At 36.2% G+C, this 23,028-nt stretch overlaps 1 protein-coding gene across 2 annotated transcripts in view; it reads right to left on the bottom strand.

Moving 5' to 3' along the window:
* Positions 1-6,077: 6,077 nt before the first annotated feature.
* LOC148818065 (uncharacterized) overlaps positions 6,078-23,028 on the bottom strand; it is a 37,902-nt gene continuing 20,951 nt past the window's right edge. For both annotated transcript variants that reach the window (XM_088937838.1, XM_088937839.1), the window contains exons 11-17: positions 21,493-21,579; positions 15,279-15,431; positions 12,599-12,728; positions 12,469-12,501; positions 11,800-11,897; positions 9,438-9,521; positions 6,078-7,603 (exon numbers count right to left, since the gene is read on the bottom strand). In XM_088937838.1, the coding sequence (XP_088793964.1) occupies positions 7,499-7,603; positions 9,438-9,521; positions 11,800-11,897; positions 12,469-12,501; positions 12,599-12,728; positions 15,279-15,431; positions 21,493-21,579 (690 nt within the window). In that variant the 3' untranslated portion in view covers positions 6,078-7,498. The remainder of the gene's footprint in view (positions 7,604-9,437; positions 9,522-11,799; positions 11,898-12,468; positions 12,502-12,598; positions 12,729-15,278; positions 15,432-21,492; positions 21,580-23,028) is intronic.

Genomic DNA, 23,028 nt, shown 5'->3' with positions numbered 1-23,028 from the left:
ATTTTATTCTTCGTTTGTCTAACGAGTCGAGGTGTTGTCCCAGACTCACATGAACCTTTCGATAAAAAGCACCTGCTATTCTCAATTTTAAATGCACTTTTGCATAATTGCCACTTGTGCCCTCTGATTCATTCATTCACTTGCTGAGCAAATCTGCTTCATTGACTTTGTCAATGCCTTGGGGCACTTTGAATACTTGTACCTGATCCTGTCATAATCTTCACTAGATGGATTAGTTCGGATAACAATATTAATGGACAAACAAGTGGGTGCAACATGCATCTCATGTAAACCCTTTCTAAGAAATATCTTCAGTGTTGACAGACATTGAAATCTGTGTTCTTGACTTTGTTTTTGTGTTTTGAACGTCCTGAAGGCTTGTGGGCAGATTTTCGTAAGAAGAAAAGAACAGCTTTTTAAAGTAAAGAATTTTCTTAAAGCTGTCCTTGGAATTTCTCTGTCACATTGTGAAGCTAGATTATAATTCCCAACAACAGATTTCCTTTTCAATGTCATATAAATCTGTTGTTTTCTATTTAATCAGGGAACTAGAATAGAAGAAAACCAGTGTTTAAAAGCAAGTTCAAAGAGCATCCTACTTTTCATACCCTTCAGACTTTGCGATTGAGTCGTTTAAGTTCTAGCCAGGTAATATAAAGTGTAAAGCAATAAAAGAGGCAATTAATTAGGAGTTACACTGCTTTGCAGAAACTGCTACAGCATACAGAGAGTGCTTTAACACTCAAATGAATAATGAATCTGAAGTCAAAGCCTTGTGGAATATTGATTTTTTTTTTCAGAAATGTCAAAAAGGATAAAAGAAAACAGATGTAAGCAGTACATGAAAATAATCTGAGGTCAGACCATAAACACGTCAGAGGAAAATATTCCACTGAAATTTGTAAGAAATCAATAGCGTGACACTTTGAAAATAATAAATAATCTCAGGCAACTGAAAGTATGTCAAAATAGACCAGTACTCATTCATTTAACAGTAACTGTAGGTTTTTTTTATAGTCTAAGTCTTTTTATAGCTTTTATTTGTAATTGATTTACAGAGGAAAACAAAAGGATAAGTGCTTCTGGATAAGGTAAGCTTACATATGAGACATTTATTACAAACATTATGCAGTGGACCTCGTAGCTTAGCTGAATGAAATGTGAAATTGTATGAATATTTTTGATTTGCATTTTTTACTGCTGGCTATAATAACTGAAGCCAAGGTGTGCATCTCTCTCTGTAATGATACACTATATATTATTGTTTTGCTGCTACTTGTAATTTTCTAATGACAATAAGAATTTTTGAATATGAATTTGAGTTCCAATACTGTAGGGTAGTTTTATTAAAGACAGAGATACAGAGTGAAAGAAGTGGCCTAGTGGATGAAGATTATTACTTATTTATCAATTTATTTCCTTAAATCTTTTATACAAAGTGACTCAGAGGTGTTACATTTGCTTCTTTTTACATGCACATTTTCGTATCCATGCGTTCAATTGGATTTTTACTGGAGCAACATGGAAAACATACCATAAACATCAACAATCCTGCTGCAGTTTCCTACCAAGGATATGAGCCTGCAGCCTTCCAGTCAGGTGTCCAGAGCCCTTACCAATACACTGCACTGCTGAGATTTAAAAAGGGGACACACAACTGTAGAAAAGACTAAACATGGAGACCATAATCTTTAACATGGACAGGGAGGCACAGAAAAGTGTGTGAATTTGTAGAATCTGGCTTGAAATCATAGGGCTGTAACATACAGAACTACTGTATAAAGAGGCAGCAGACATGCACAATACTCTGCATTCAAGAGGTTTCCTTGGCAATGGACCTCTGCTAAAGTGATCATCTTTTACTAAAAATGTATTGGGATTGTAATATAGCAGTGCTGTAAATTAATTATCTTCATGCAAGGACTTTCATGCTTTTGGATGTAATATAGCCTTAAAAAGTTACCAATACTGGAGGAATGGGGTTTAATAAGACACTAAAGAGAAAGATATGGGGAAAGTGTTTCAGGCACTACAGTAGTAAAATCCGGTCATTTAAGATGTTGATTTTCCTTGTGTTGGAATTTCGATTGATTGGATGTGTTCTAAGGGATATAAGAAAAGAATTTCATATAAAAAGTGTGATCCCCGTCTGTAGCTGCTCTTAAATCCACAAAGAAAGTTGTGTGACTAAAAGAACCACAGATTAGACTATAGCAGGGATTGCACACTCATTTTCTGCAACCTGAGTGATCAATTAACCTATTAACACAAGTTCAACACAATTTTAGTATACAGTAGCTCCTTCTTTATGTAGCAATCTTTACTGAAGTATACTGAAATCTTTACAGCTGTTCTGTTTGCTCTGCTAGGAGACATACTGAGAGGCATTAAAAATGCAACAAATGCTATTGCTTCCAATATTTTCTTTTTTGCTTTTTTAATCTCTCTCAATATCATTTTTTTCCAGCTATTCATATTTGACAAAACACTTGAGGTGTGCACATTTAATGTTTTTGGGGATGTCCGTACCCTTCTGTTGTGTTAACATTGTAGTTTTAATATAGTTTTTGGTTTTAATCATGTAGGTTTTGGTGCTACCTTAAAATCTATGTAGCTAAAGGCTTGGAAACATTGGTAATTTAGACCAATTAAGTCACTGAATAATTTAACAAACTAATTAAGAACTGGGATAGAAAGAATATCACTAGACCCTAGGGCTTTCAGGAACCAGCAGTATCAGTGGTCTACTGGTTGTGTGTTTGGGGAGAGGATTACAGAACAATTCAGGGGGATAAGACAAGGAACTGGGAATGGAATAAAATCCACTGGATTATCTGTAAAAGACTGGAACCATTCCATTTTGCTAAGGAAAATGTTTTATAGAAATTGGTAATTATGAAAGCATAATTTTCAAGAAGCTGTGGCATCTTTTGCAGTCAAGACACCAAATTGCATGGGTTAAAGTAACGATGGGAAGAAAAATGGAACTGATGTTCTCAGAGGAAATTAAACGAGAGGAATTAATGAACTTTGCTAAAAGCACATTTTCCCTTATGCTTATGTTTGCCCATAAATGTTGAAATATTCACTTTGTGCGTGAGTAGACTATCAAGCTTTGTCTCATAATATTAAAAGGACTCAGCAAAGGGAAGACATTCATTGACATTTGAAACAGAAACCAAGGTAGCAGTGATGTGTCAGTATTTAACAGAAATAAATTACATGCGTTATTTTTTTGCACTGAAGGATCATTGGACTGCAACCATTTAAACGAATGTGCCTTTGGATGCCTGTAAGGCACAGATGGCAGTGTCATCAACAGCGTGGAGTAGTGAGTGCTTGACAGGAAATGCAGAGGAGAGCTGATTCATAACAAGGATGATCTAACAGACATGCTTGGTGATGACTTGATGGAATACTGGGAATGACCTGAGAATTGGATTGGATTCTGTCCATACAGAAGAGATCCCAAGGATCCGAAAGAGGTCATACAGGAAAAACGCCCATTTAGAGTACAGGTTGAGCCATGTGGTCCAGACAGTGCTGGCATGAGCCAGTGCACAACTGGAAAAGTGAGATAGTTGAGAAAGTTGAGACACGGTAGCACTGACTTGACCTGTAAAACTGACCCCTGTCATTTGCCATGTACCTGTGAACTACTAGTGATAAAAATGAAATCTACCTTCGTCCTCCCATCGATATACAATAAAATAAATCACTGATATCATGAAGGAAATTTTACATTTAAGAGATCTTGTGTCTGCTTTAGGAGATTCCCTAACCAGTACTCTAGCTTTCTAAATAAGGTTGTTGACTTTCAGTTGGATGAAGAAGTGGGTGGGTTGACAAGGTCCTTCACTCCAGTTTAAGTTTAAGGTGTTTAAATTAGCCAGGGAAAAAAATACAGAATAAAAGTCTGTCTAATGTGCATAGGCTTTCTTCATATAACTTTTCTTTCATTTGAACTTAATGGGCTAAATTGAAGTAAAGGACAAAATAAGGTAATGTGCCAATATGGCCCTTACAATATACTCAATATTGTAAGATATTATATTGAGTAGTATTGGTCCCTTGCAGCACTGGGGCCCTGGGTTCAATTCCTGGTGCGCTATTTGAGTGGAGTTTGTATTTTTCCCTTGTGGTCCAGTGGGTTTCCTTCAGGTGCTCTGGTTTCCTCCGGCAGTCCAAAGACATACTGGTAGGTTATTTTACTTGTGAGAAAGTTGTCCTTGGTGTGAGTGTGTGCGCCTGCGATGGACTAGTGTCCTATAGCGGGTGCATCTTATAAGGAATAAGGAGTCTAATAAAAATCACCAGCTGTTATAATAGCCAGGACCCAATTTGATACTGTGATTTTTTTTAAATAACAGTAACTATTAATTATCTGATTAAGAAGAACTAAGTTACAATACTTTAACTCATTCTGTTTATAAAAAGAAAATGCAAGCTCTGCTATAAACTTACCCATCTTCTGAGATTGCAAAGTTTGTGAGTCTGGCAGAATGCAAACCCCAGTCTGCATGACGATAATAAAACGGCACTACCAGGCACTAGGCTGACATTAAACCCAGGACCCAGGAGCCGTGGGGAAGCAGAGCTAAATGTCACTCCTGGGTATGACAAAGAAAGTTTTGTCTTCCAGAGTTTAAAACCTTTTAATTTATTTACTAATGGGTATTTCTATATCAGGAGCTATTATTAGACTTGCTGAAATGGAGGGAAATGACAAAACTTGAAATGTCATATCTTTTCTGGCCTGGATTGTCATTCTAGAAGTGTCCACTGAGGAAATGAAAATGAGATCAGAATTGACCCTATGCATTCCTCCGGTGTCTCACATTAGAAATGCATTGAACTGTAGTTCTTGTGATAGACTCACCTGTCTATCTGAGGGTCCATCAGCGCAAACTATTGCAAAATAAAAAACTTTTTCCATTTGTTAAGTTCTTCACTTGAAACGAGAGAGTTTTTCAAGCATTTCATGTGGAGTGAACCTGTTCCCACTGTCATCATAACGCCTGTACTTACACCACACCAAGAAATGCAACCTGCCAAGTAGGGCAAATGAAAAACATTAGAACTAAAACTCTGTGTAAAAATATTCTTTACTTAAGGAAATAATCAAACACTTCTCATCATTTGTCATATACAGTATGATTTTCTGCTTACCTGCTCAAACCAAGGAATATGATATGATATTCAAGGACTCAATTAGTACCAGTAGTGGCTCTGAGAGCAGATTGAGCTCCATGCAGAGGAAGTTGCGAGTTCAAGGTCCAAGGTCATGTCACTATCTGAATGTGACTAAGATTTCCCTCACATCCGAAGAAGGCTCCACAGCTGAAACATTGTTTCCTTTCTTCTCTTTTCAACATGGAATAAACCTTTAACTTGTTCCTAAGATTTCCAAAGCATGGCAAACAATTGGAAGAGTGTTACTGGGGTTAGTTGGCCAAGGATCTTTAATATTCTAGGAAAACTTACTTCTGAGACTTGTTAGACACCTGTAAGCCTGTGGTTACATCAGTGAGTAACATGCTGCTCCTCCAATCAGCACCAGCTCTCCTGTAAGGCACTGTGGAGCTTGGGCCTTGAAAAGAGCTGGATGACTCAAGGTGTGGGCTGGACAGAGGAGCTTATTTACCAAACAGGAGTCTGCAATACACAAGTTTTTGCTATGAACCAAAACAAAAAAACATCGAACTATTCCATATGGGGTGGGACAACATTGCTAAACAGATTAGTAAACTCTAAAATGTTTTCTGAAGGTAGATTGTTAGTCATCCCAAGAATTAAAAAGAAAGAAAATAGAGAAAACTTTGTCTTCATTACATTATAATTATTAATACACAACAGAAATATAAAATATTTGTCTGAGCTTAGACAATGATCATCACAGACATAAAATCTTTATGAAAGCAAAGGCAGAAAAAAACTAACTTCTTTGTATTTGGTTGTTAGATGACAGCATTAACTTGACTTAGCTACTGTAGTTACTTAATCTCATTACAAAACATGCCCCATATCACATACTGTACTGTATATACTGTAACTGAAAATAACCTTTTTGGCTATTGTTTAGCAAGGTGGGAAATTTTATTTACAGGACTCTGTATTCAACAAGACATTTAACCAGGATCTCTCTGGTTACAACTCCAATGCTTCAAAGTACAAAAGTGCAACTAAAAAGTACATACATTAAAAAAAATAATAGAAAATATTAACAACAAATGAAACAACTTGCATGTGTTTGAAAGACTGCACAGTAGAATACAAGCATTTTTCCTGGATGCATTTTACTCCCCAAAAGTAATGCAATTCAGTCCTCAAGTAAAAAAGAGCACACAGACTCCTTTGTATTCAACACACTAAATCAGAACCCTAACAAGGGAAAAAAATCTCTTTAAAATACACACACTGTAAAACAAAGTTTTTGATAAACAATTATGAAGTGTTATTAATACATTGCCCATGACACTTAAAAAAATACTTAACAGAAATGTATCTAGCAGAAGCACTGCATTATTAGGGGCAGCAAGAGACACAGCCTGTTCTCTGTTTTGAGTTACTATTTTGATGTATAACATTTTAGCACTTCAGTTCCATTCAGAATGAAGTTTCCAGTAATGAATCTTGCAAAACTGCATAGTTATTGATGGGTTGACTTTGACAAGCCAGAGTAAATGCATGCTATCCAGACAGGAGCTGGCAAAGGTTATGTTCAAAGTTATCTTCTTAATAAAGTCATCTTCTTCTCTTAGGACCTAAAAATCCCAAATCAAGTTCCATCACAACCCACTCATTGAAGAAGCCTTGGCTATAGAGGGTGACATAATAAAGCATGAGATATTACTCCAGATTCAAGTCTTTTCAGAGGGCACTGGAGACTCCTGTGGCAATTCTTTGAGCAAAAGAACAAATGCTCATATTCTGGACTAATCCACTTCAGGTTAATGTAATCCAGCCTCTCGACAAACCCTTTGGGATTCTAAGATATGATGAAAGGTAGTATTTATTGATTAAGTTCCATTAAATTTTTCATTAAGCATTAAGGTCTCAGTAGTTTAGGGCTACTATATGTTTAAACATTAATTTTATTGAAGCTTACACACAAATAAAAAATGTATTACTTTTACCAGTTTATAAACCTGAACATGAGTTCTTATTGAATGCAACACATTAAATGCTGGCCAATTTTAACTATTTATCAATCCATAAAACCAATGTGGTTTTCACCAGGCCTTATTTTACCATAAGGCTGTAGATATAGCATGCTTTGGATGGCCTTTAAGCAGATTTTAGTTATCAATAGGATGAAGTCATTTGAAGCTGTCTGCATCCTATTTTTTTGTTACTTAAGGAAAATTCTGAGAAAGACATTGCATAGTGTTATTAGCTTATTATCATTCATTAAACCCGGCTACTGTATATTTGTAAAGTCACAACAAAATAATAAAATATTTTGAAAATCAACATGATATGCTTTTTCTAAAGGTCCTTATGGCACCATTTCCATGTAAATCCTCTTGAAACCACTGATGAATGTGCACAACCATCCAAATAGCTCCTGAGAATCCTGATCTCCTGGCTCTCCATATTTTACCTTAAAAAAACAAACAAAAATACCTTCAAAATATTTCTTTAGTGCTTCTATCACTTCAGCGAAAAACTCCTGCAAAGTATAAATGGATGAAAGAAGAAAGAAATTAATTCATAGGATGAAATCAGAAGAATGGAACATCTGAAAAGAAGCAACAGCTCTAGCCCCTTCCTTTCTGCAATCCCATATCAAATTGTAATGGTGAAAATTACATAGAAAAATAAAACGGCATGGATTTTTAGAAACAATTCAACTGCATTATATTTTGTGTACCATGAAAATCCCATCCATCCATCTGCTTTATCCAATTCAAGGTTGCAGGGGATCTGGAGCCTATCCTGCCAAGCAACAGGAACAAGACAGGATACACCCTGGACAGGATGCCAGTGAGTAGCAGGGCACACACCCGCCTCAGGCCAATTGTCCCAGAAGCCAATTAAACTTCCAGTACTGTATGTTTTTGGACTGTGGGAAGAAATCCATGTGAACACAGGCTCAACCTACAATCTCCACATAGATTGCAACCCAGGTCTGGAACTGAACCTAGGGCCCCAGCACAGCTAGAAAGCATTGCTAATCACTGCAATGGTTAGCACTGCAGGTTGGCAGGTTGGTACCACTGCATGGTAGCATTGCTAACCCACAAAAATTCCTCTCTCTGAAATGAGGAGATTAAATTCTCAAACAGCTAAGGCAGCTGTAGTTTTGGAAGTGAAATAGAATTCATGTAGAGTACATAAAAAAGTGTTCTTTTCTGTAATGCTTCTCGGCTGAAGGATATTGCAACATTTCCTCTACTGTATATCAACACTGATTTACTTTCATTAACAGCTTTACAGGTGTGAGAAAAGTTTAGACTGCACATCAGTTTCCCTGGCGATTTCTCTATAATTGCATTTCCTGTCAAGTCTTGCTAATTACATAACTTTAAACATGGCGAACTCTGGTCATGCTGTTGATTGATCACTTGACAAGCTGGCAACTAGGCCAGTTAGCTGTAAAACATCCATTAATAGCTAACTAGAATTTATATTAGTTTATTTTTACACTATAATGTCCCATGCTTAACCAAGAAATAGGAATTTGCTATGCACTACTAGGGGTTTGTTTTAAGTATTGTAGATAACCAGCATTCAGTGATGTAGAATATTTGCTAATTTACAGTACATGGGTGTTTCAAGAAATTATGGCAAATAAAACAAGTGATCTATAAGGCATGATCTGTAGAGCTGTCTGCAAATCTGATGAAAACACAACACAGCAAAAACGAAAATAAAATTGTGTTCATTGTGCTGAGATAATTTTATTTACGGGCGCAATTTCTCTTTTAATGTGGAGCAAAAAGGAACCTGATGGCAAAATGGTTTCTTTAAGATAATGATGCACACCTAAGCAGAATAATTCAAACGTTCTTCAGACACTTCGTGAAAATATGCTTCCTTTCTAAGATGTATATAGTAAAGTTTTGTGCCGATTAAAATAGTTTCCAGTATATACAATAGTAGTTTATGTGGCACAAAAATGTTCATATACAGTAGCATATGCATAAAAAGGACTAAAACAAGTGAAAAATAAACTACACTTTTTCTGCAGCTTTGTTTTCAGCATTGGCATCCATTACTGCAACTGACATTTAGTTTCTTTCGTGTTAATAAACATATCTAGCAGGCCAATGTGACCTTTAGTTATTATCCCTGAAAAATATTTACTCTTCCTTCTCTATTCTCTGTAAACCATGAACAATCAAACTGAGCCACCTAGACACTGCTCAGAAACTGTCTATCTCTGCCAGAGAGACCAAAAGACAAAGATATCACATGTAAAAGCCAGGGATTACCAATATGTCAGAGTAGAGTTTCTTCATCTCATCGCATTTCTTCGTCAGCTGGGATAGATCAGCCTTATACTTCCGGATTACTATCTGCAGCACATAATAAAACATAAAATTACCTTTCATTACTTTGTGTATTAATTATACATGAAGATTTATAAACATGCCTCTGTGAGATCTAGAAAGCATGACCACCTTGTAGAATCATTTTAGCTTTAAATGAAAGTGGTCATTAGGCCTGAAGAACAAGTAACCTGGCAGAGGAAAATGCAGAAATACACCATTCCTATGGATAACAAGGAACCTTATGTAGAAAATAAAGTTCTCATTAAAAAGCAATATTAGACATTTTTGCATTCCACAGGCGGTGATACATAAACCAACACTGGTTTTCTTTTTACACTTTCAATTAAAATAACATTAGAAATTTACTGAAAATGCATTAAAGTTCACAGCTTCTTTTGGTTTATTCTATCTCAGTTCATAATGACTTAATTGTGTTAATTATTGATTTAATCAGTGTTAATAATTACTGCTTCCAAATCTTTAGTCCTCGAAAACATGGCTTTCACTGTAAAAACTGCAGAGATGCTGCTCTCCAAGACCGTGTAGCTTTTGAAAACAAAGTGGGGATCTTTTCCATGTACTTAGGAGACTCATTTTCCGATCATCAAATGGTGTACTCCTCAATATAATTTATTAATCATCTCCCCCATAAGCCTCCTCAGTAAAGAGAACTTTACTCAAGGAATGAAAACTCTCCCTGCCTTCTAACAGCTCCTTAGAAGTTATCTAAGACTATAAGAATAGTTACAAACAAAAAAAGGTCATCCAGCCCATTTACAGTAGCATGTTTTTTTTTAGATCTCAGTAGTTAATTGATTCAAGGATCTCAACCAGCTGTTTCTTGAAAGAAGAAACTACAGTAGGTATTAGGTTAAAACACATGACTAGGCAGTTTGTTGGATACTCCCACAACCCATTGAGTGAAGATGTGCCTTGTGTTCTTAGTTTTATAATGTTTAAATGTTTCCATGTCTATCGTCTGGTTCATGTTTCACTGTTAATTCTAAATCTGTACATTGAGTTGGTTTGTTATTTATAAGATTTTGAGTTCGTATTTCAAGACTTCTGAAAATCTAAATATACTGTACCGTATTTTCTGGTGAGTCCATATCCATTACTGCTGTTTTTAATCAAAAACTATCTTTTTTAAATCCATGTTGACCTTCCCTAAGAATTTTCACATGATAGAGATGTTGTTAATTTATTTCAAATGACTGTTTCCATAATCTTACATGTAGTAAAAATAAGAGTTATTCATTTGCAGTTATTTGTTTCTGTGTCCTTTTTTATGGATGACCACTGCACTGCCATTTTTCCAATCAGTTGGTATTACCTTTGTCTCAAGGAAAATGTACATTAATGCCCTATTAATAATTCTTGCTTCACTAATTACGGCTAGTATCATACTGTACCATCAAGCATAGAGATTTGTATATCTTAATGCTTCTAGCTGAGAAGTTGGGATATAATTCCTACCTTTGTCTACACATCTGTAAATACAAATATTTAGAAGAGTAGTTCAAATAGTCATTGGGAAGCAAAGATTGATCCATTAACATGAGGACAGGGTGAACAGAGATTTCTGTTTACTAAATGTCTTTGCAACACAACACCTAATATACAGTAGCACATTTATGAAATGGAAGTCGAAAAGCAGAAAATGGTCTAAAGATATTTAATTAAGATAATAAAGATAATGTACAGTTTAATTAAATAATAAATTAGTCATACAAATTAAAAACTCAGGTGGAAAATAGGAGATATTGTGCTCCAATTATTACATTTGAGAATGAATGGCTCCAAGGACCATAGTCAGTGTCAATCAATTGTACTGTGATTACCTGACAAACTACAACAGTCTACAAATACTGTACCTCTAATCTCTTGGAAATACTTCCACAATCTCTGGATCATATCTTTTTCCTGATTCCAAGAAAATGTCCTGATTTTTTCCTTCCACATGGTAGAAACATGTACACTTTATTCTTTCTGACATGCTGAGGGTCTTCACATTGACTTTTCTAAAATTAGATTTCATTTCAGCACAGTGATAACCTTTATACTGTATGTAGTGCTTCGAAGCATTATGTGTTATTAAGTAAATGAACTACATTAGGAAAAGATGAAGGCCTTGAGAGTTATGGATTACTCACAGATACAACATGCTTCATTTAGTTTAATTGTTATACATAGTATGTAGAGATTTCTATACCCTTATAGGAAACTACTGTACAACTGTTTTCTCTGAGTTATACTGTATACTGCCTGTTAGATATTAAAAATATAAGGTAACAATATTTACCTTCAAGTCTTCACAAAACTTTGGATGTTGATTTCCTTGGTTTTTTGGTTTGTAAGCTTTTTTGTACTGAATAATTTTCTGAAGCTCATTCTTCAGAACTGTAAGATGAAAATTGTAACAATCATAAATATTTGGAATTGACCACTGAAGGTTAATAAATTACCATAACTTCAATACGTACTGAAGCATAACATCAATTTCAAGTTAGACACTAAATTGCACAATGTGCATTTATGCGTACTACTCCGTATACTTTGAAATCAGTAATGCATGTTGATTCACATAAGCATTATATAAGAAATTTACATTTCCAGGCTTTAACAAAATAAGGCATTCAAAACCATTTTCTCATTTGTAACAGAGATTAATTAACATTTAATTAAATGTTTGGGCATTTCTTTCCCTTTCTTTTTACATCTTTTTACATAAACTGACCATTTCAGCATTAATTAGTAATTCATTAAAATAAATAAATCAAATAAATAAGCCATCTCTGCTTTATATGGTCCTAATATAACTTTGTTCTTTAGATTAATGGTCGTAGACAAAACCAAATAAGCTTCTTCAAAGAAAAATACATGAGATGTACAGTACTGTACAGTGAGGGCTAAGCACAGCTTGTTTGATAAAACTGTGTGACATTAAAGGACATTTTTCTAAGTGACATACCATCCACCTCTGCTGTAAGTCCTTTTATTGATGCTAGAAATAAAAAGGAAAAAAAAAGTGTTAGTTTAACTAATTGTCAACTACATGATGCCAGTGATTTTCAGTTTTGATAAAAATTTCATTAGCTTACCCCCTGGAACGGCTTCAAATTCTGTCAACTCCTGGAAAAATGTTGCCACGGCAGGATCATGTAACATTATCTGCTCGACAAGGGCATGCAGCAAGGTGAACTTCCTGTGTTTCCCACGCAGCTGTGAGAGCTGTGAAGAACAGTGGACACTGTAGAGATGTTGCTCCACCCAACACAGAGCAGGGCTTTGCACAGAAAAATCATTATAGGGCTTTATCTTTGTCATGTGCTGTTTAGTATGAAGTGACAGTATAGTTTTCTTATTTAGGTCTTTCGATTCTAAAGACACTGATTGAGTTCTGGGTTGGGTTTAAGGTGAAATTAAGCTGTTCAAAGCTGACCTCTACTGTAAAACATTCATAAACATTCAAAAAGAACAAATCTGACCTGGGACAAGAGTAAACTAAGGAATAAATATCTATGGAAAGACAAATGTCAATCAATAATCTCTCCCAAGAACAAGAACTGGTTACCCACAAGAGAAGTTTTGCTTGAAATACTTTCCAGGGCACAGACTAAATGAATTAGTTTCATAATGAAGTTGATTGTAAAATTGAGTGCTACTATTCAACTCTGAGAAACACCAGGAAATTGTGTTCACTATTGTGGATTCTAGTGAAAGACAAGCTGAACGTAGGTGAAATAGGACTCACCCACACCCTTCTTCCTGAACTAAGATTTTAAGGATCAAAATCTTTCACTTGCCTAAATGAAGATTAAAAAAGGTCTTTACTTTTTAGCTAGACTTTGAATAATTTAGGGCTTCCCAGCAGTTATTCACAAAGCCAATACCCTGAGCTCTTTTGGGTAGGATTTACAGTACGTATGAGATCCTTGGATGAATTGGCTGCTAGCAATGAAATAAGCTAGATGGCCTCAATGACCTCCTCTTGTTCATAACCTTTCTTATGTTTTTATGAAATGCTCCACAGCATCATTATTATAGCCCTGCATAATGAAAAGAGCATATCCTCTAAAACAATCATCAAAATGTTCACTCTTAAAGTGTTTTCACACCTTACAAATATCAGCCCTCTATATGATCTTCTGCATCTGCATCTTCTACAGGCTCTGCATGTTTTCATGCCATTTCATTTGTGTTTAGTTGTTTAGTTGCACTAAACAGCATAATAGCAGTGTAGTTTCATTTGTATCCTCTATGTGCTCATGGCGGTCATTTCACAACATGACATAGCTCTGGAATTATTTTTTAAGTACATTTAAAGGCAAGGACTTTCTATCCTTTGGAGAACACGAAGGAACATCTTTTGTGAAGACCGAAAAAAAAATAAATAGGTTTTACTGACTATCTTAAAATCTCTTCACTCCTTCCTTTAGGTATATAAAGTAAGGGATATTATAAATTGACAGTGGGACCAAACATTTCTTCAAGATCTCTCCAAATTCAACTGACTGCTGCATAGTTTTGTGTGCTTCTTAATTTAAATGCAAGAGAACCCTTTAATTCTGTAATGAGATTTGCTGTCTTTTCTGCCTAACATTGTTTACCCATTTCGTGTCTACACCATCTCCAAGGACTAAGCCAAAAGAAATGTGTAAAGCATCACAGAAAGGTTGATCCTGTATTTCCTTTGAACTAAAAACAGAGCTGACAGCATGACATCACCAGTCTTTCTGTAGTTCAGTGCTTCTGTGAAGCAAACAGAAAAAGAAATAGGGAGCCGATTCCACAGGTCAAACAATTTGGCTGGTTGCCTCAAACATCTGACAGAGTCCTAAAAAAGCAAGCTTCTAATCTTTATTTTGGGAGGGGGTGGGATGTTGGGTATAAAGAGGTGAGAAAGCACATCAATGTGAAGTACTTGAACTATTGGAATCAAACCAAGTGAATTTAAATACAGTATATGCTTTAAAACTGACTTTGTGAAATTCATCAGCATGCAAATAATTTGTTACAACTGTAACAATTAAGGAGCAAATCTAAACATAAGAAGACAAACATCAAGATCCATTAAAATAAACTCACTAAAGAAAAAGAAAAATATGTAGTAGCTTACTACTCACTACCACAGATTAGCTACAAATTACTGTTTATAACTATTAATTGTTAAAGTACACACAGTAAACCATTGTCAGCGGAAGTTGTAGTTTTCAACACAGTGGTCAGATTAAAATTATTTCTGTCTATAATAGAAGATAATTCAGTATACTGAAGTGCACACAGTGGTTCCTTCCAGTGGTTTCTGTGAACATAGGCATATTTAGTTTACTAATTTTTTTTTACTAAAAACAAGTTTCACATGTTCAAGTCTTACAAGACACTGAATAGGTCAAAAACAATAAAAACTAGAAAATTATTTCCAGTACAATACCTTACTATTGTTTCCTTCAGGGGCTGGGAAGGTGGTGATAATGTAAATTGAAACGGTACTGGTTAGTACATACAGTATGCATGTGTAGGGAAGAGGTCAATATTGTGAGTGAAAAGCTTGTATATGCTTAAAGGATAAACTATCAAATTACTCACTTCAAACTCAAACTACAGACTTAGTATTGCTGGACAAAAATGGCTTCAGCTGATTTAGAACTCTGCAAAACTCTGCTAATGTGATCTACACAAGGTGGAAGGAGGACCCATGGTGTAAACTGTTAAGCAATCTCATTAGCACTGAACTGCAGTGTTTGTCAAAAAGGTCAGACACAGAAGACAGCGGCTTACTTTTGTCAGAGAGGAAAGCCGGTATCCCTTGGCCTTTTCCTTCCCAGCATTCTCATTGAGGTAATTGCCCACAGCAAGAAGGTACTCCAGCACAGAGACAAACGACTTGCAATTCAACAGCTGAGAGCACATTTTGATCTTCTGGTCAATCAGCTGAAATATACAATGAAATATATTAGTCATTCACAACTGCATCAACTTTGATTAAATAAGTCAGGTGTGTAAAGGCTCCAACATAATCAGGTGTGAATATGAAAATGCAACATGCTTAAAAAAGCAATGCTTCTTGCCTTAAGTGTAACATGAGCAGTGGTGTTCTGGGACTGTCCTGGTTTACACCATGCAGGTATTACATTTACTTTTGTGCTTATGTAACTTGAATCATAAGTAGCAAAATCTCTCAGTATGGTTTAATGTTATTTTGGTTATTCAGTTACAGTGCCATGACTTACATTTCAAATAAAAACAGTAGCCCCCAAGATCACCATTTTGTCAACTTCCTTTACATTGTTCACAATTACTCAAGACATTGATTTACCACATTAATTGTCTTCTACTGTTAATGGAAGCCTACATCATAATATGTAATGACAGTTTTTTCTTTCACCAAATTAAAGCTGTTCTGTAATACCTGCACAAATTTAGCTTGCGACAGCCTTGTTTTGTTTTAAATTCCAAATTACTGCTTTACAGAATGGCCTAGTTTCTAATTTAAGTTCTCCTCTAAGACAAACACCTCAGAAAAATATTAGCAAAGTCTGTCTTGTGTTTTCCTTTTAACACAACATAGTGATGGGGACACTATACTGGAAAAAAGGCGTCGTCCTTTGGATGAGACATAAAACTGAGGTCCAGACTCTATGTGGTCATTAAAAATCCCAGAGTGTTTCTTGAAAAGAGTAGGGGTGTAACCCCAGTGTCCTGGCAACATTTTCCATTGGCCTTTACTAATCATGGCCTCCTATGGACTGTGGGAGGAAACAGGAGAGCCTGGATGAGTCCCAGGTGAACAAAGGGACAACATACAAACCTGGAATTAAACCCAGTGCCCCAGCACTGTGAGGCAGCAATGCTAACTACTGCACCACCATGCTTACCACAACATACAGTACAGTATACAGACAATGCGACATAAAATTTAAATGTTATCTTGTTTCTTTTTCTGAGACAACTTTGTCTTACACAGATTCAAAATGATCAAAAATAGAAGAAATGTTGAAACAGGTTTATGTAGCAGAAATATAGACACTATACTACAAATAGTTTTTGGAAGGCTAGGCACCAAGCGCAGGGTGGGATTAGTAGGAGAGGGCTCTCTCAGCTGTTGGCAGCACAGCGTCCCCTCTGGCCTCCTGGGCACGTGGTGGCCTGCAGTGCTGTTGGTGACATACAGTATGTGCTTCTGTTTCACCTCAAGCCAAACCTCAGTTACGGGGCTGTTTGGCCTGTGAAGTGTTAAAGATGAGTGCCTTGAAGGCAGGAAGGTCAGAAGAGTTCATTTCCCCATTCGCCCCTATGTGCAGTCACAGGGTTTGCAATGAGCAGAGACATAAAGTACACACAACTGGCTGCTCTAAATTGGATGCATATAATGAAAAAAAATCAGCACTTTAATAAAAACCTATGACCTATAATAAATACCTGAGTTACTGTGACAATGCTATAACACTTATGTTTTAGCCATGAAACCACACTTTTTTTACTGTGGCATTATTGCAATTTTGCACCATCACCCAAATCATGACGTTAGGCAACACTGCTATGACCTTGTAGATGGATCTCATCAGATCTTGGAAGCTTAGCAACATTAAGCGTGACCTGTCTTACGACAGAAGAAATCTAAGGAAAACTAGAAGGTTACTGCAGTGGCTGATGTTGGTAGATCAGTTGGCGTCACTCTTCCTTCTGGATTAAAATTTCCAAACCAATTAAAGCCCCAGGACCACTGGACTGTAGGAGGGATTTTCTCTTGGATAAGACTGTATATAGAGGTTGTGACTACTTGGTCATGGAATTTCCAATGGCACTGTTTTTGTAAGACTAGTGGTTTCATGCAGTGTCCTACAGTAGCTAAATTTATCAATCTACTGTAATTTACATACTGTGTGCTGTGATCTACAACGGCACCAGGTGTGTATTGCACTTCAGTGGTGGCAAGGTAGTCACAATATGTGAAGTACACTGGGATTATTTGTTACAAACAGCACACTTCATCTTGACATTTCTTTAGTGATACACATGCTAAGTAGAAGGTCACATGTCAATAGTGTTGGCTATGAAAAAGAAAATGCATATTTTGAAGCACTTCTCAGTTATTGAAAAAGAACTTCACTGATTGTAAATTTCAAAGAAGAATGTAAATCTGAAAGGAGAATGCACTTTCACATATTCCATATTTCAAGTATGACAATCTTTAGATTCTACTTTCCTCTGTGCTGTAACGTTTGCTCTAAAGAATTCATGTAAATTCATTTAATTTAATTTAATGTATTTAAAAGTCACATCTTGCCATATGTTGTATTCCACATTGATACTGAGAGGAAGACTTATACAGTACTTCCCCAATGCCACCTTTGTTAAGTTCGCAACACCTGTGTAACACATTTTAGTGTAGCATCAATCGTCTAAAATTAAATCATAATGTTTAAGCTTAAACACTGTTTCCTATATTCAAACCAACACCTAATATCTCCATATGGCTTGAAATGAATAATAATAATAAAAATGATAATAATAAAGATATGTTTCCTATTCAAGGAAGATTGGTAAAAAAGATACTAAAAATTATGTCACTTCTAAGAAAATAAATTAATATTCCATTTTCCTCTATTGACATTGATGCATGATTTTGTTTCAAAGAGGCAGCTACTGTACAGTATAAGCACTGCTGCCTCTGGGGCTGGACAGTGCTGGGGGGAGAGAATTTGTTGAATAACCATATTGTGTTGTGGTTAAGAGTCGTTCAGTAACACCTATCCATATGTTCATGCTTGCTGGGGAACTCCAGCCCCTTGTGTTTCTTACACATATTTGGACTTAACTGCTGCCTCCTCACAGCTCGTCCCCTGCTTTGCTTGTACCAGTGTTGTGATGTGGATATGTAAATAAGGATTCAAGCTGTAACCTTGTGCACCTGCACATAAGCAGTTTCCATGTGTCTTGAATACAAAAAGAAAATCCACACATGGAGTTCTCTGAACATTTTGTTCACAGCATTGCAAGCAATGATAGGTCAGGGAGAACACACATCATGCACTTAAAATACAGATCTAAGACACAAAACCATCAGGGATCCATGATTTTATTCCTGACCTTGAGCCAGACAAAGCAAAGTACTGTATTTATTGGGCTTTTAATGTTTAGCCAACCTCTGTCATACAGCCAGCTGAAAAAATCTAGCCATAATTTCACAGTGAAGCATGCCCATTGCTTCTCAATACTATTTCCATCATCAAGCTTATGAAATGACAGACGAATCCTTTTTGATGTCCCCAGCATAAAGATTTAAAATTAAATTAAAAGCTTTAAAGTACTCAGTAAAGGATAAGCTATTCTGCTTTCTGTTAAATATTCTCTTTCTAGATCATGTTTTAGTCAAAGCTTTATGTTTTTGTTGTTGCTTTAACTTTCTGTACAGAAAAAAAACTGATTCAGCAGATACAGGCCCATATGGATGACAACAAGGATCCAAAGCTTAGGAGAAGGTCATTCAATCCACTGTCCCCATTTGGTTATGTTATTCTATAGGTCGACAGCCAGTACTGGGGCAACTGGGAGAGAGCCCTCCCACATAAAATTCTTGAAACCCATCCTGGAAAGGGACAATTTCAAGTAGCCAATCATATTCTGCATTTCTTTGTGAGGAGTAAGGGAACAGGAATACTGTCTGGAAAACCTATTTATATATAGAAAGAAGGTACACATCAACCTGCAACACATTAACACTTTCACCCAATTGAAAATATTTCTCACAAGCACCACATTGAAACTATGTGGGTGATATTTTAACACCTCGCAGTTTAATTAATGCAAATCCCTCCCTAAGTTATACATAGCAAAAACAATGAAGAACAGAAAACGTATCATTGCTTGGCAATAAAAGCCATCTGTTAGCTAATTTCCATCACCCCCAGAAGCACAAACAATGAAAAGATACTAAAAGAGAAAATTATGGATTAGAAATTCAATCTATGGAGTGAAAAGGACAACACATAAGACATCGGAAGTAGCCACAGATAAGAAGAAACTATTCAGCCCACCATGGCAAATGTGTCCCAGTACTGTACTGTACATATTGTTCTAGAAACAAACAAGAAAGGGCACTGAAGAGAGATTTACATTTAGGGGAAGGAGCTATATTTTTGGATTTGGGGATGTGTTTTCTATTTAAATCTACCAGGCAGTGTTTGTCACTCTTGTTTCTTTGGAAGCTTTTTTTAATCAAAGGGCAAACCTTTGTCTCCTTTTTGGCATTAAAGAGGCCACAGGACCTCACTCAGTATTCTCTGATCATTGGAGGCGTGTGATTATTTCATTTTTTTAATTATCATGTACTCAGGCTGGTGTCAGGGCAGATCTAACTAAGCTGAACCAAACATTAAACCTTTGTTACTACTAGGAGCCCCTAATGCAACAATATTTACAGTATTTTTTGGAAATATCTTAAATACCAATAATACTGCCATACTGTATATCTAAAATTAAACTAGTCAGATTAAGGTACATTAAAAAGCCTAAATCTTTTTTCAGCCTTAAAGCTATAACAATCATTCCATAGTAATCCTATTGGGTATATAATGTTCAACAATACTAATATGTTCTCATAACCTTAAATATTCAAGTAGGGAACTCATTAGGAAAAGTCCTGCATTGTCCCCAAAAACTCCATAATCCCTCTTATCCTCTGTGGTAATAAAGCTATTTCATGATAATTTGCTCCATTTCCGATCAAATTCAGTTTTTTCTACATTAAAAACATTATAAATTGGTATTGCCTATTGTCAGTCATTTCAACTTGTTACCACTCCTGCAGCTCACTGGCGGGAACGATCAGCTGAGCAAGGGTGCCCCCTAGCAGCCATTTGTCATTTCACACTCCAGAAACGCCACAGAGCCTTGCAGAAGACAACACAGCAACACTGCAAGCTTGCAGGAGTCTGGCCAGGTTTGGAAGACGTACAATAATGTTTGCTTTTTTAAATGTCCTCGTTGTTTATGGAAAATCAGAAGGAACAAGTGAGTCCAAAATGACTAAAGCACTTTACAGCAACAATAAAACAAGATAAAAATGTACATGACAGCCATTTATTTTTTCCCTGAAGCTCAGTCTATCATTAGACTGTCGATACAATTGACCTGTAACGAAACCTGTCTCTGCGCAGCACAGTAGAGAGCTCTGAATGTGTGGACAATAGAGTAATTCCTAACTCATTTTGCTTGACATCAATAAGCAAACCTGACAGCAGTGAAAATCCAGGGGATATTGGAGACTGTGCGGACTGATGCAATATTTCAACAAATCGAAAAAACCCATTTCAGTGTAATACGACACACTGTAGTACACTTCACTTTTCACCAGCTTAATAAATGTTGACACACATACTATATAACACTAGAAGGTCATTTTGCTTTGCAATCCCAAACATTTAAAGAGAAAACCAGACTCAAAGCTTAGTTGCTAAATAGTAATAATATAAAAACAAGAAGCCATTATTTTCTGTTTTGGCTTGAAAGTGGGTTAGAAGTTTGTCTACGTAAACAGGCCATGCAATTTTATTAATAACCAAGGACAACAAATTCTGGCAAGGGGAGACAGGCATTTTCACTGTAAGTTACAATGAAATTAGAATTGCAACATACCACTGCTTGAATTGGAGCTTGTAATTAATACAACAAATGCAGATTGCTCTGCTGAGACAATTTAATTGTAATCTTCAAAAAAGGAATGGTTGGGAATATTTTTCTACCTGTCTCAAGCATTCCCTATCTATGTCATTAGAGAGAATGAACTGAGTTCTGTAACTTCACTCTCTTCACTCCTCTGTGTGTTACTGTGGTTTATTAAATGCATCTTCCAGCCTAACGAGTACAGATGTGGCTTGCATTTTTCTAAACATTTTCATTGCCAATTGACATTGATAGTGTCCCAAAATATGACCTGGGCAGTGTATGTGACAGATCCACTCAAGGAGAAATATTCAACTTTTACACTCACTGGCTGCAGGTCCTCCATGCTTATGGGAAGTTCTCTGATGGTGAGTAGTACGTCTAATCGATTATTCAAGAATGGTATTTTGCACATCTGAGGGGGAAGAAAACAAAGTATTTAAAGTTTTTGAAAATACCAACAATTAACAAACACAAAAAAAAAATCTGGTACTAGGATAAATACTGTTATAAAAAGCATCACACTTTCATCTAGACCACAACTGGATTCTACTGCTTTACTGTCTATGACACATCTTCATGGAGTCTTTATTAATACTTTAACAATAAAGTAATAACTTATTAATACTTTAATATATGTTCTGTACATCAAAACAGCAAGGCACTTCTACAGAACCATCTGTGTTGAACTTTGTCTTTGTTTTGCTGTAAGTGCATTGCATCCTAGACCTTATTTGTTGTTTTTGTTCATATCCGTATGTCAACTAAATGGATCAGATATGACATTGCCAAGATGTGATAAGATATTGCCTCACTGGATAAGATATGACCATTATGGCTTCATCCTGCAATCCATCAGGTCACTATTTCTAGTATGGCACCATGCATTTCTTTCAGTTACCTTTCTGTTTACAATGCTCCATTATGTAGAGTGGAGTTCCATAAGTCACCTTGCATAAAGGCTTCAGCTGAATGAACACAAACAGGAGAAAGCACTCCTCAAAGCAAATTTTGAAATTTCCTAGCGCACAGAAAGTTTTGGCTTGTCCATTTGTCATTTACTGCAGAGTATTTTCCAGATTTAAATCTGAGGGAGCACTTAAAAGGTTTGTGGTGCAAGAAATGGATGGTTCCTTCTGAACTGAAGCTTGACAAGAATGATTAAAAAGCAGAAGAGCTCTTAAAGGGGAGATTGTGCTATTCAATGGAGCACATAGTCATTACTAACTAGCAATAAATCAAAGCATGGTGTCATTCAGCACCAGCCTTTCTGCAGATCTAATGGCTCCTTAAGTCTTTTGGTTTCGGTTAAATTCAACATGGTAAATAAGAAGAAGCTAAGGGTCCAGTTCCTCATCTCTGAACCCTTCAGGAAATAGAAGCAAATGTATTTATTTGATCACTGTTTAAGTTCATTTTTTCTAGCAAATACTTGCCAGTGATGGTATCTAACTCAGTTTGGTTGGACATTGCCAATGACCGGTGAGCTGCATTTGAGCCAATGATGTTTCGTTGACCGACCTGAGATTAAATTACCTCAATGAAAAAGACTATGAGGTACTTTAAGTTGCTTATTTTATATGCAGAGGTCTTGAAATTATTGTCTTTAAGAACAAGAAAATGCAGATTTAAAGAAAAAATATACAGTAGGTGTTCTGGTTAAAAATGAAATAAACTCTTTGTGCTCTTTGTGGGCACAGACCTCTAATGCTGCAGGTAATACCTTGGAAGACCTCACTTCTGTGTGGGGGACAGAAGCAGTGGGACCCACTGGCATTTCCCTTGGGCACTATGGGTGCAGTTCTGGCTAAAAATTTTGGCTTTTCCAAAAAGAAGCATCACCATACCAGGACCTTCCTGAAAA

The sequence above is a fragment of the Atractosteus spatula genome, chromosome 19 (genome assembly GCF_055471065.1).
Source record: "Atractosteus spatula isolate fAtrSpa1 chromosome 19, fAtrSpa1.hap1, whole genome shotgun sequence".
Lineage (NCBI taxonomy): Eukaryota > Metazoa > Chordata > Actinopteri > Semionotiformes > Lepisosteidae > Atractosteus > Atractosteus spatula.
This window is presented reverse-complemented; position numbering and strand designations above follow the sequence as displayed.